This window comes from Pituophis catenifer, unplaced genomic scaffold, assembly GCF_029215685.1.
Source record: "Pituophis catenifer annectens isolate HBS135680 unplaced genomic scaffold, rPitCat1.0.hap2 SCAF_7, whole genome shotgun sequence".
Lineage (NCBI taxonomy): Eukaryota > Metazoa > Chordata > Lepidosauria > Squamata > Colubridae > Pituophis > Pituophis catenifer.
Genome location: NW_027256887.1, coordinates 86,223,965 through 86,237,200, shown reverse-complemented (window position 1 = coordinate 86,237,200; position 13,236 = coordinate 86,223,965). Strand labels below are relative to the sequence as shown.

At 47.1% G+C, this 13,236-nt stretch overlaps 1 protein-coding gene across 1 annotated transcript in view; it reads right to left on the bottom strand.

The window, feature by feature from the left end:
* The window catches only part of SFMBT2 (Scm like with four mbt domains 2), a 48,241-nt gene that overhangs the window by 20,952 nt on the left and 14,053 nt on the right, over positions 1-13,236 (bottom strand). The window contains exons 6-11 of the mRNA XM_070947376.1: positions 12,484-12,581; positions 10,568-10,669; positions 7,806-7,953; positions 4,224-4,306; positions 3,196-3,322; positions 1,919-2,035 (exon numbers count right to left, since the gene is read on the bottom strand). Of these exons, the coding sequence (XP_070803477.1) occupies positions 1,919-2,035; positions 3,196-3,322; positions 4,224-4,306; positions 7,806-7,953; positions 10,568-10,669; positions 12,484-12,581 (675 nt within the window). The remainder of the gene's footprint in view (positions 1-1,918; positions 2,036-3,195; positions 3,323-4,223; positions 4,307-7,805; positions 7,954-10,567; positions 10,670-12,483; positions 12,582-13,236) is intronic.

Sequence of the window (13,236 nt, the reverse complement as noted above, 5' to 3'; positions counted from 1 at the left end):
TTTCAACAATTGTTACTACTTCATTAAAGCATTATGCTAAAGGACCCCACAGCGCCCTTCAGCTCTTTGCTCACTGCGAGTTTACGGGATCTTGTACTTAATATAAATAACTAAAAACAATAGCCGTATTCTTCCGTTTCAGAAGAACATAATCTGGGATTAAATTTTGCAAGCCTGATTGCTTTCGGCGTTTCTTATTCCATGGACTGCATTAGAAGGAATCAAGACCCGGGGTAATTTTTAATTTCATCATGCTCTCCAAATTAGGTTCCTTGTTGATTTAAAAATCAAATTTGCTCTCGAAACAAAACGACGGCAAAACGGAACCGGGCAGTTTCTCAATCGAACCTGTGAACGTTAATGCAGAATTATAGAATAACAAGAGTTGGAAGGGACTTCAGAGTCCAACTTTATACCATTTTAGATAAATGGCTGTCCAATCTCTTAAAACCGAATTATAGATTATGTGGCTGGTGCAAAATCTTCCCACCTTTTCATTCTCCAGGGGGAAAAAAACCCACATTTCCCTTTTTAAGGGTTAGTTCATGGCATTAAACTATTCCTTGGTTTGGCTTTGTGAATTCAACCGCATCTTGGCTTCGTTTTTTTTTGAAACCATTCACCATAATTTGCCCGATAAGCTCATTCATACATCAATATCAAATTGTGATGTGCTTGTCTGAACACTCTATTTTTTTAGTCTTATTTTTTAAAAAAATCATGTTAAAATTCTGCTCTACAGACATTTCCCCCATTCTAGTCCCTCCCTTATGGGCAAAACTCTATGGGGCCCTCCAGATCAGGGGTGAAATCCAGAAGGTTCCGACAGGTTCTGGAGAACCGGTAGCGGAAATTTTGAGTAGTTCGGAGAACCGGCAAATACCACCTCTGGCTGGCCCCAGAGTGGGTTGGGAATGGAGGTTTTGCAATATCCTTCCCCCAGGAGTGGGGAGGGAATGGGGATTTTGCAGTATCCTTCCCCTGGAGTGGGGTGGGAATGGAGATTTTGCAGTATCCTTCTCCTGGATTGGGGTCGGAATGGGGATTTTGCAATATCCTTCCCTTGGAGTGGGGTGGGAATGGAGATTTTGCAGCATCCTTCTCCTGGATTGGGGTCAGAATGGGGTTTTTGCAATATCCTTCCCTTGGAGTGGGGAGGGAATGGAGATTTTGCAGTATCCTTCCCCTGGAATGGGGTCAGAATGGAGATTTTGCAGTATCCTTCCCATGGAGTGGGGTGGGAATGGAGATTTTGCAACATCCTTCCCCTGTAATGGGGTGGGAATGGAGATTTTGCAGTATCCTTCTCCTGCAATGGGGTGGGAATGGGGATTTTGCAGTATTCTTCCCCTGCCACGCCTACCAAGCCACGCCCACAGAACCGGTATTAAAAAAATTTGCATTTCACCACTGCTCCAGATGTTGCTAGAAGACACAGCCAGCGTGGTTAATACAGCCCGTCCTCGACTTACGACACAATGGAGCTCCAAATTTCTGTTGCTAAGTGGGACAGTTGTCAACCCTTGACTTTTGATTGTTTTTCACACGCCTGTTACAGCATCCCCATGGTCACGTGATCAAAATTCAAACGCTTGGCAACTGACTCATATTTATGACTGTCTTAATGTCCTGGAGTCCCCTTTTACGACCTTCTGACAAGCAAAGTCAATGGGGAAGCCAGTTTCACTTAACAACCGCATTGCTAACTTAACAACCTTAGGGATTCACTTAACGACTGTGGCAAGGAAGGTTGTAAAATGGGGCAAAATTCACTTAACAACTGTCTCGTTTAGCAATGGAAATTTGGGGCTCCATTATGGTCGTAAGCCGAGGACTACCCGTAGTCCTGGAAAAGGCCAAATAACTGAATGATTATTGCAAAACTTAGCAATCAAAATTTACTCTACCGGGTACCTACCGGGGTATTTATGCGGTGCCAAGAGCTTATAACCATTTGCTTCGCACCAGCCCACAGGGAAGATGTCCATCGATTCCATATCGACTATATATTCGGAAGCAGGTGCATGAGGTAGACCTATTGATGCATTAGAATGCATTAGAAACGCCAGAAAAGCAGTAGTGTGGTGGCAAAAAGAAAAGAACAAGCACAGATGCATACACGCGGGGAGAAGAATCCGTCTTCTCCAGCTTTAAATGTGCTTCATTAATTTCTGAGTCACATGGTTGAGTTGAGTGGCAATAGAAATGGAATGAATGAATGAATGCATGATCTACTACAGCAGTGAGGGCTAACCCTTTTGCCATCGAGTGCCAAAAGTGGGGAGAGCGTGGGGGGGTCGCGCACGCACATGCCCACACCCATAATTCCATGTGCCCCGCCCCACGCACATGCGCGTGCCCCCCCTGCACTCCCCCCACTTTTGGCATGTGATGGCACGGTAAGCCACAGGACTTCCGGTGGGACTGGAAGTCGGGAAATGGGCCATTTCCGGCCTCTGGAGAGCCTCCAGAGAGGTGGGGAAGGCCGTTTTCGCCCTCTCCAGGCTCCTAGAAAGGCTCTGGAGCCTGGGGAGAGCGAAAAACGAGCCTTCCTCACCTCCCCACCCCGGAGGCTCTCCAGAGGCCGGAAACTGTGTTCGCCATCACAGTTTTTCAAACCCAGCAACTCGGAAGAGGTGAAGACTTCAACTCCCAGAATTCCTCCTATCAGCATGCTGGTTGGGGAATTCCAGGAATTGAAGTACACACCGCTTCCAAGTTGTCAGGCTTCACAAGCACCCATCTAACACAATACACAGAAACCAGAACGCTGAATTTTTAAAAAAGCAACTTGAATTTGCTCCAAAGGGAATACATGCTTAGTGTTTTGTTTAAAAGGGAATATATATGTTTAAAAGTCGCCTTATCAAGGAGTTAGGTAGTATATAAATTTAATAAAAAATTAAATGTATAAATACATCTAGTGGTTTATTGGAGCTCATTGGAGAATGAATAAATAAAATTTACAGAAAGAAGCTATGCATGCCTGTATGAAGGAAGGAAGGAAGGAAGGAAGGAAGGAAGGAAGGAAGGAAGGAAGGAAGGAAGGAAAGAAAGAAAGAAAAAGAAAGAAAGAAAGAAAGAAAGAAAGAAAGAAAGAAAGAAAGAAAGAAAGAAAGAAAGAAAGTTAGTTTCAGGAGGTCAGCAGGGGTCAAGTAGGGTAGGATTTGCCTTGTAGGCAGTTTTGTAACATACCTTCAAAAGACAGCCACATTAGCCGGCCTTTTATGGAAGTGACAGATGCCACGCAGATTGCGGCCGGATTCTGGGGGTTCACTGCTTCAAGCATCATGTTTTTCATAAAAGCTCGGTTACAGGAAGCCTGAATGGGATAAACAGAAAACAAAAGTAGAACATAAAACAACAGGGTTAGAAGGGACCTGCGCGGTCATCTGGGACCTGGGAAGGAAAGAAAGAAGGAGAAAGGGAGGCAGGGAGGAAATAGGGGAGGGAGGAGGAAGGAAGAGAAGAAATAGAGGAAAGGAGGAAAGAAGGAAAGAAAGAGAGGAGGAAGGAGGAAGGAAGAGGAGAAATAGAGGAGGAAGGAAGGAAGGAAAGAAAGAAATAGGGGAGGGAGGAGGAAGGAAGAGGAGAAATAGAGGAGGAAGGAAGGAAGGAAAGAAAGAAATAGGGGAAGGAGGAGGAAGGAAGAGGAGAAATAGAGGGAGGGAGGAAAGAAAGAAATAGGGGAAGGAGGAGGAAGGAAGAGGAGAAATAGAGGGAGGGAGGAAAGAAAGAAATAGAGGAGGGAGGAGGAAGGAAAAGGAGAAACAGAGGGAGGGAGGAAGTAAAGAAAGAAAGAAATAGGGGAGGGAGGAAGAAGGAAGAGGAGAAACAGAGGGAGGGAGGAAGGAAGGAAGGAAGGAGTGCTGTGACCCCAACCTCTTTGACCTTAACTTTCTACAAAAGTGATTTTTCTTTGGGTAAGAATACATACAACGAAGGTGTAGGACAGAGGTGGGATTCGCTTACCTTCCCTACCAGTACACAAATGTAAGCACGCGTGCGCATGTGCTGGCTACGCTCACACGCACCGACTCTGCCCATGAGCAGCAGTCGGCATTATGTCCGGGCAGGTGGGCGGAGCCTCCCACAGTCGCCGCTACCTGTTTGCTCGAACCGGACAGAACCGGCTGAATCCCACCACTGGTGTAGGATCATTAACGGCAATGGGCACAGGATGAGAAAGATCACGATGCAGTGAAAAGAAAACCAGATCTTACATTTCTGAAGCAGCCTTCAGGAGCTGCCTCCACTCCGCACTGCTTCTGGTAATCCGCCCAGTCAAAATCCAGATTAGAATAACCTGCAGGAAATCCCAGGAAACAAACAAAAAATTATTTTCTCTCATTTTGTTCGGGTGAAGACAGAAGTGGACAGCCCGATGGTACCCCACCCTCAAGAATAACACAACTATCTGAGAAAATTTACCTCAGCCAGCTCAAATGTTGGTTAGAGTCCTTCGCTAACTAGAGTTTACAGGAATCGGATGAGCTGTGCCAATATACATAATCCAGAAGCTTTTAAACATCACCCAACCCATATGATTGTTGTTGTTGCTGTTGTTTGCAATGGGTTGGTGGATGGCAGCCAGCACTGTACTGTGGCGGCAAAAATGCTGAATGCGATGTTAAGCAGCATCAATAAAAATGTAAATCAAGGCGAAATCTCCCTCAATTCTAGTTGGAGTTTTTGGGAGCTGCATCGGTTGAACTATTACTGTACGTTTTCTCTTTCTTTCTATTTGTGTTTTGAGGATCTATTTAACTGTCAATCAGTTGCCTCATGATGATTGGTCCAAAGTCACCCAGCCAGCTTTCATGGCTAAGGCAGAGCTAGAACTTACTTCTCCTAGCTTCTAGCCCAGGGGTCTGCAACCTTAAACACTCAAAGAGCCATTTGGACCTGTTTCCCACAGAAAAGAAAACACCGGGAGCCACAAAAACCCTTCCCGTGCCTGACGATTTCTTGAGCGGCCACAAAACTAGCATATGTAGTTGAATTAAATGTTCTGTTTTCTTCTGAAACTTTTCTTTTCTTGGACTTATCCATGGTTGGCCTACCAGAGGTTGAAAAGCTCACCCGTGCCGGCGGGTGTCGCACATTGGCAGTTGTGACGCATATTTTGAGTGACAGGGAGCCACAGCAGAGGGGTGAAAGAGCCACATGCAGCTCCAGAGCCGCAGGTTGATGACCCCTGTTCTAGCCTGATGCCTTCACCACTAGACCAAACCCACTCTGAGTTATACTTCTGCCTAATTATGCTTTAATTCTGCACCTCTTAGGAACCTCTTAGGAAAATGCTGGGCACTCTCTATCCACAAAAAGATGGCTCTGTTGTGGCCCACCGGTGGCCAGCAGAGGTCAGGCAGTGAGGAGGTTGGGGAGGAACTTGGGCCAGTCCTGGGGGCTGGGGAAAGCTCAGAGGAGAGCTCTGCATTGGAGGCAGAGAGGGGGCCAAGGCCATCTGATAGTTTTGTGCAGCCTCCAGAGTCTGACAGCAGCGAGGCAGAAGAACAGCGAGAGCCTGTTCCCAATGTGTGCATGCGCAGAGCTGCCAGACAACAAGAACAATTAAGAAACAAGGTCGACTTGGGAGTAAGGCTTGGAGATGATTGGCCCCTCCCATAAGACATAAAAGAAGAGCGAATGGGGCATGCGCTTTTGCAGGAAGCAATTAGTTCATCTGACTGATTCAAGATTGGAAACTTCTGTTTGTGACTCTGTGCCAAGTTTGGCCTTGCCCTGCGTCTGGAAATTAGCTCTCTGGCAGCGTTCCACGTGAGATAGGTGAGTGTTGATAACCTTCCTCTGAAAGACTGTTTATTAAGCCTTGCGGACTGTAAATGAAATAATTTGCAGTCGTATAAATAAAAGAGGTTTTACGGGACTAAGATTGTGCTTTACACTTTCTAAGGAAGCTTAGGTCAGAAAAGGCTCAGCCTTGACCAGACAAAAAAACTGTAAAAGCATCACACGTTCTTCATTGTTTGCTGAGGGTTTATATATTCTGTGTACTGCAAAGCAGACAAATTTGTCCATTTTGGGTGGGGAAAGGGACGTGTCTCCTTCACAGTCTGTTTCCTCGCCCACTGAATTGAAATCTCCCTCTTGAATTTCTGCATGGCCTGCCTCCAATTTGGGCCTATGCATCCCCTGCTTTCACATATTAAATATTTAATCGCTTCGGAAATTGCACTCATTGGAATGAAGCGCGCAGCAAAAAGCAAGGTGCCCCGTACAAGTACACAACACCAATGCAGAAATTTGCCAGTCTCCAAGCAAAGAGAGAGAAATCCGCCCCACAGCTGTGAACGCTTAAAGAAAAAGAAGCCTATAACTCTAGCTGACGACAATATAAATAGTGTCAACGGAGTGCTTTCATATGGTAGGAAATTAATGGATATTAATTTGCTGGCTGGCATCAAATAAAACACATCTTTTTTTTTCTCCTTAGGGAATCTAAACAGCTCTTCTAACCGTACATTAATGTGTACATTAAAAGCAATGTGTACGTCACTCCCCAATTATTAATCTATTTTAGCCGTGTCTTGGAACAAGAAGAAGAAATTCCCTTAGAAGCTAGAAGCCTTATCAGGAGTTTGCTGCTCCAATGTGGCAACATCGATGGTTTTTATATTTCTCTAAAGATTAAGCTTTGCAGACAAGAAGCCAAGGACTGTGAAATGGTACAGGTTTCCTGCCTGAGCAGGGGGTTGGACTAGAAGACCTCCAAGGTCCCTTCCAACTCTTCTATTCTATTCTATTCTATTCTATTCTATTCTATTCTATTCTATTCTATTCTATTCTATTCTATTCTATTCTATTCTAGTCTAGTCTAGTCTAGTCTAGTCTAGTCTAGTCTAGTCTAGTCTAGTCTCTCTGTCACTCCTCTGCCATTTTAGCTTTATAACAGCCCTCTGAGATACATAAAGCTCAAGAAAGTAAGAAACCTGGACAAAGTTACTCAGGGAGGATCGTGGCTGGCTCCAGCGAGGCAGAGGAACGGGGGGAGCCTGTTCCCAGTGCGCGCATGTGCAGAGCTGCCAGAAGGCAAGAATAGCTAAAACAAAAGGGACGACTCAGGAGTAAGGCTTGGAGATGATTGGCCCCTCCCATAAGACTTAAAAGAGGAGCAAAGGCACGTGGGCCTTTGCAGGAAGCAACGTTGTTAATTCTGTTCAGTTTAAAGTCGGAAGCTCTGTTTGATTCTGGACTCCATGTGGCTTTGCCAATTAGGTCTTTGGCAGCGTGTCAAAGGAGATAAAGGTGAGTGTTTATCAGCCTTATCCCAAAGAACTCTTTACAACTATTTGGGACTCATCTGTGAATGAACAGAATTCACAGCTGTTAAAATAAAACAGGTTTTTGGGACTACTCGTGTGTTTTACTGACTCAGGAAGCTTAGGTCAGAACAGGAAGGAGGGAAGGAAGGAAGGAAGGAAGGAAGGAAGGAAGGAAGGAAGGAAGGAAGGAAGGAAGGAAGGAAGGAAGGAAGATTATAATGAGAAGGAGGGAGGGTCTGAGGGAAGTCCTGCCTTAGCACTTGGCCACCACCAGAGGTGCCCCCAAAACGAGTGATGTCGAGCTGGCCATGCCCACCCCGTTCCCCCGCCCAAGGTCAAACACAACCCTGATGCAGTCCTCAATGAAACCGAGTTTGACACTCCGGCCCTACATACCATTCCGGATAAATGGTCATTCAATCTCTTCTTAAAAGCCTCCACAATTTCTGGTGGCAAGTCGTTCCACTGATTATGCAAACCACCCAAATCCAGGCACCATTCTGCAATGCCGAGACAAACCTTTGGGAGGGGTGAGATGGACTCCATTTTTAAGGCACCACTGCACTGGCAGGAGGCCCAAGGAATCGGCGTGGCAAAGCATCGACGTGTTGCATGGTTCGGGACGGAGATCGTCCAGAGTGACTTCCACGAAATGGTGGTTGAAAACCTATAGGGAAGCAAGTGGAGAAGTTTGTTTGTTTGCTTATTTATTTATTTATTTGTAGCCCTCTTTTATTATTTTTGCAAATAATTCAAGGCTGAAACTGTATCCAACGTATTTTCCTTCTTCTATTTTCCTCACAACAACCACCTTGTGAGGTGGGTTGGGCTGAGGGAGAAGGATTGGCCCAAAGTCACCCAGCTGCTTTTTTTCCCCTAAGGCAGGACTAGAACTCACAGCCTCCTGGAGATTGGCCCAAAGTCACTCAGCTGCCTTTCGTGCCTAAGGCGGGACTAGAACTCACAGTCTCCTGGTGATTGGCCCAAAGTCACCCAGCTGCCTTTCCTGCCTAAGGCAGGACTAGAACTCACAACCTCCTGGAGATTGGCCCAAAGTCAACTAGCCGGCTTTCGTACCTAAGGCGGGACTAGAACTCACAGTCTCCTGGTGATTGGCCCAAAGTCACCCAGCTGCCTTTTGTGCCTAAGGCAGGACTAGAACTCACAGCCTCCTAGTGATTGGCCCAAAGTCACCCAGCTGCCTTTCGTGCCTAAAGCGGGACTAGAACTCACAGTCTCCTGGTGATTGGCCCAAAGTCACCCAGCTGCCTTTTGTGCCTAAGGCAGGACTAGAACTCACAGCCTCCTAGTGATTGGCCCAAAGTCACCCAGCTGCCTTTCGTGCCTAAAGCGGGACTAGAACTCACAGTCTCCTGGAGATTGGCCCAAAGTCAACTAGCCGGCTTTCGTACCTAAGGCGGGACTAGAACTCACAGCCTCCTGGTGATTGGCCCAAAGTCACCCAGCTGCCTTTTGTGCCTAAGGCAGGACTAGAACTCACAGCCTCCTGGTGATTGGCCCAAAGTCATCTAGCCGGCTTTCGTACCTAAGGCGGGACTAGAACTCACAGTCTCCTGGAGATTGGCTTAGTCACCCAGCTGGTTTATGGTGAGGGCGGGACATGAACTCACGGACTCCTGCTTTCTAAACTGGTGCCTTAACCACTAGACCAAACTGACTCTCATCTCTATTTATTTATATCCTATCTGTATTATTATTATTTTATAAATCTCCAGGCAGTGAACACAACACAACCCTTCCTTCTCCTATTTTTCCCTCAACAACCCTGTGAGGTGGGTTGGGCTGAGAGACAGTAATTGGCCCAAAGCCACCCAGGCAGATTTAATTCATAAGACATAATGGAGCCTGGAATTTCCATCTTAAGTCATGACTGTCATAAGTCGAGGCCCTCCCATTTCCGGACCCTATTTTACGACCCTTTTTTTTGTGGTAGTCGTTAAGCAAACGCTGCAGTGAATACGGAGGTTGTTAAATGAATTAATGTATTCCTATGAGTATTTTTGGCCAGTGACAAAAAACATTGCAATTCGCAGTCACGTAACCAAGGCAACCGTCTGTAAAAGTCATAAACATGAGTCAAGTTGCCAAATGCACAAATTTTGATCAGGTAAGCTGCAACGGTCGTAAGGGTGAAAAATGGCCACGAGTGCCTTTTTTCAGTGCTGTTGTAACGTCAGACGGTCGTTATATGAACCGTTGTAAGTCGAGGACTGCCTGCATTGAGGTTGCATGAGAAAGGAAAATTTCCAGAATTTCCTCCAAACTCCACCATGCTACTCAAGAGACACTTTTAAGGTCTCTAGAGGTAAACTCAGAGCAGGGGTCACAACAAAAGGTCAAATCATGGATGGATGGATGGAACAAATCTATGTTGCCTCTGGAGCAGCGGTCACCAACTGGTGGTCCATGAGAAAATTTTGGTGGTCTGCAGAAAAATTATTTGCATTTTTTAAAAATATTGCACAAAATCAGGGGTCCTCAAACTATGCCCCCTGGGCCGGATATGTACAATGAACGTTTGTGTTGCTGCAGAGAGTCTCCCCCTTTGGGGTCTTTTTGTGTGGGTCGGAGGGGGGCAGAAATTCCGACTTGGGGTCTGCTTCAGCCTCCTGGTTGAGGGGCTTTGGGAGAAGGCTGGAGGGAAGTGCCACTGGTGGCAAAGAGCCGGAGGGCCTCGTTCCAGTGGGACTGCATCGTGGCCTGGAACTGGCTGACCATCTCTGCCCGCTGAGCCTCCAGGTGCCAGTACCTGGCCTTGCACTCCCGCAGGTCTTCCCTCTGCTTGGAAAGCCTATGCTCCTAGTCCTCAGTGAGGTGCTTCTGCTGAGTCTCCTTCTCGGTCAGATCCAATTTGAACTGAGCTGTTTTGCCAACTCTTTCTCGTGGCGGCTGCTTAGCTCCAACAACTGCTTCCTGTTGGGGCCTAAGGAGCCCGGGCGGAGAGGCGAGGAGTGGCTGGCAGGAGAGGAGTGAGTAGAGGCCGGCAAAGCGCCCTTCGATGTGAGTGACATCGAGTTGGCTATCGAATTGGGCACACCAGCCCAGTCACATGACCACGTAGCCACGCCCACCCAGCCGGTCATTAGGCAGGTCATATTAGTGGTCCGCGGGATTTAAAATTATGAATTTAGTGGTCCTTGAGGTCCGAAAGGTTGGGGACCTCTGCTCTGGAGCATCCCTGGTAGACCTCAAACCCTCATGCTTTCCCTTGGCTGTGGACGATCTGGCTTTAATTCTCAATCCCATTTTGGATTCCTCACCTTAGTTATGGTAGCCGGGCAAATCGTGGCTGGTTCTCGCGGATCCACTGCTTCCAATTTCATCCCCGCCGTGAACGAGTGGTTCCTCAAATCGGCATGATCCTGGGAAAAACAAGCGGTGAACTTGGCATCCCGGCTGAGACTTTGGTCCATCCTGCTAGGGACAGCCTACTCAGGTGGTCCTCGATTTACGACCGCCATGGAGCACAAAATTTCCACTGCTAAGCAAGACAGGGGTGAAGAGAGTTTTGTCCTATTTTACGACTTTACTTGCCACATCGGTTAGGGCAGGGGCCAGCAACCTTAAATACTCAAAGAACCACCGGAAGTCCCCCATTCAATTCTGGAGCCGACCGGAAGTCCTGTTCCCCCACCATAGAGTCTCTTCCTAGAGTGGCATCCTTTTTCCTCTGCCTGTCCTAACCAAAAGCCCTATCAATTGTGGAGCCAACCGGTGACAGGGAGACGCAGCAGAGGGATGAAAGAGCCACATGCGGCTCCAGAGCCACGGGTTGCTGACCCCTGAGTTAGGGGAATCGTCACGGTGGTTAAATCAATCTTTTTTGGTCACTAAGTGAATCTGGTTTCCCCTCGTTCGGAAGCAAGACTGGGAAGTGGCGATCATGTGGCCCTGGGAAGCTGCAACCTTCCTAAATACATGTCAGCTTCCAAGCATCCGAGCTTTGATCACGTAACCATGGGAGATGCTGCAACGGTCATGTGAAAACCGGTCGTAAGTTGCAACTTCGGAGGGTCACTGAACAAACGGTTGTAACTCGAGGACTATCAACGCTAAGCTTCATTTATTAGCATTTTGCTCCATTTTTCCTACGGTTCCTGCATGTATTGGTACATGAGGAAGCCCAGATGAGATGATGGGGAAGAGATGCAACCTTAGGGAACTGTCAGGTAGGAAAAGGCATAGGACATTCATCCCTATCCTGCACGTGCAAACAATATAAACAGTGGTGGGATTCAGCCGGTTCGGGCCGGTTCAAGTGAACCGGTAGTTAAATTGCTGGCTGGCTCCGTCCCTCCCAGGAGTCTCCATGCACCCCATTTTGGCTCCCAGGTAAATGCAGGGTGGCCTCCTAGGCACAAAATGGCTGCGGGAGGGATGTGGTGCCCCCCCCCGGCCGCCGTTTTTGCTCCCGGGAGGCTGCAGGGAGGCCTACTAGGCCCAAAACGGGTGCAGGAGGGTGTGAAATTTCCAAAAGATGCCCTAATTAATTCATGACTCATGAGCTGTGGTGCCCCCCCCCCGGTGCCGTTTTTGCTCCCGGAAGGCTGCAGGGAGGCCTACTAGGCCCAAAACAGGGCGCGAGGGGGGGCGTGCCCCCCCACGGCCCATTTTTGCTCCCAGGGGGGTGTAGGAGGCAGAGTCACACCCCTTGGCCACGTCCATCCAGCCGGTTATTAGGGCAGAGAACCGTTTGTTGAATTATTTGAATCCCACCACTGATATATAGACTACTGTTCATTTACTGAACTGATTAAATACTCAATATTAATTAGAGCAGAACTGTCCAACCTTGGCACTTTTAAGACCTGTGGACTTCAACTCCCAGGATTCAACTGGACTTCAACTCCCAGGATTCAACTGGACTTCAACTCCCATGCTGGCTGGGAATTCTGGGAGTTGAAGTCCACAAGTCTTAAAGGTGCCAAGGTTGGACCCTCTGTACGTGTTTGTGGATGTAAGAGAGAGAGAAAGAGAAAAAGAGGGAGGAAGAGAGAGGAAGAAAGAGAGAGATTAAAAGAAAGCTTTAAAAAGGAATATCTACCGTTCCCGATGCTAAATTCCCCCTTGCTTGATTCAAATCTAAAAAAAAGAAGGATGGTAGGGCAGCGAGTCAAATGGTTCAAAGAAGAAATAATGGTTTATTCAGAAGAAATCAGGGTTTACTAAGGTTTACCTTAAACACTTCCATGGGAAGGGAACGTTTTTCTGCCTTGGTCAGAGTCGTGTTTAGGACTGTCCGCCATTCAGACGCAGTCTTCAGCAAAGAGATTTCTGCAGTAAAAAAACACACCGGGAATTCCCGCTGGCTGATTAAACCAGTTGGATACATTTAATGATCCTGCATACGGGTAATCCTCGACTTAATGACCACAACTGAGCCCAAAATCTGTTGCTAAGTGAGACACCTGTTAAGTGAGTTTTGCCCCATTATATGGCCTTCCTTGCCAGCGTTGTGTGAAGCATATCACTGCAGTTGTTAATTTGGTTGTTAATTGAATCTGGCTTCCTCAAACCTTGCTTGTCAGAAGGTTGCAAAAGGTGATCCCATGATCCCCGGGACATTACAATCATCATAAGTATGAGTGAGTTGCTGAGCATCTGAATTTTGATCACGTGACCACGGGAGAATGCTGCAACGGTCATAAATGTGAAAAACGGTCATAAGTCACTTTTCTCAGTGCTGGCATATCTTCAAATGGTCACTAAAACATCTTCTTTTAATGATCCCATAATCCCTTGCAGGGTGGAGTCTGGGCAACTGAGAATGAAGCTGAGTGTTTACTGGCCGGATGCCTTTCCTGTCTCCAATGCAGAGTTTTGTTCAGCAGATATATTCTCATTGTGCCCAGAGAGAGAACTATCTGCCTCTACCTAGGATCAAACTCACAGCCTCCTGATTGTGAGGCGAGAGCTCCGCCTCTAGGTC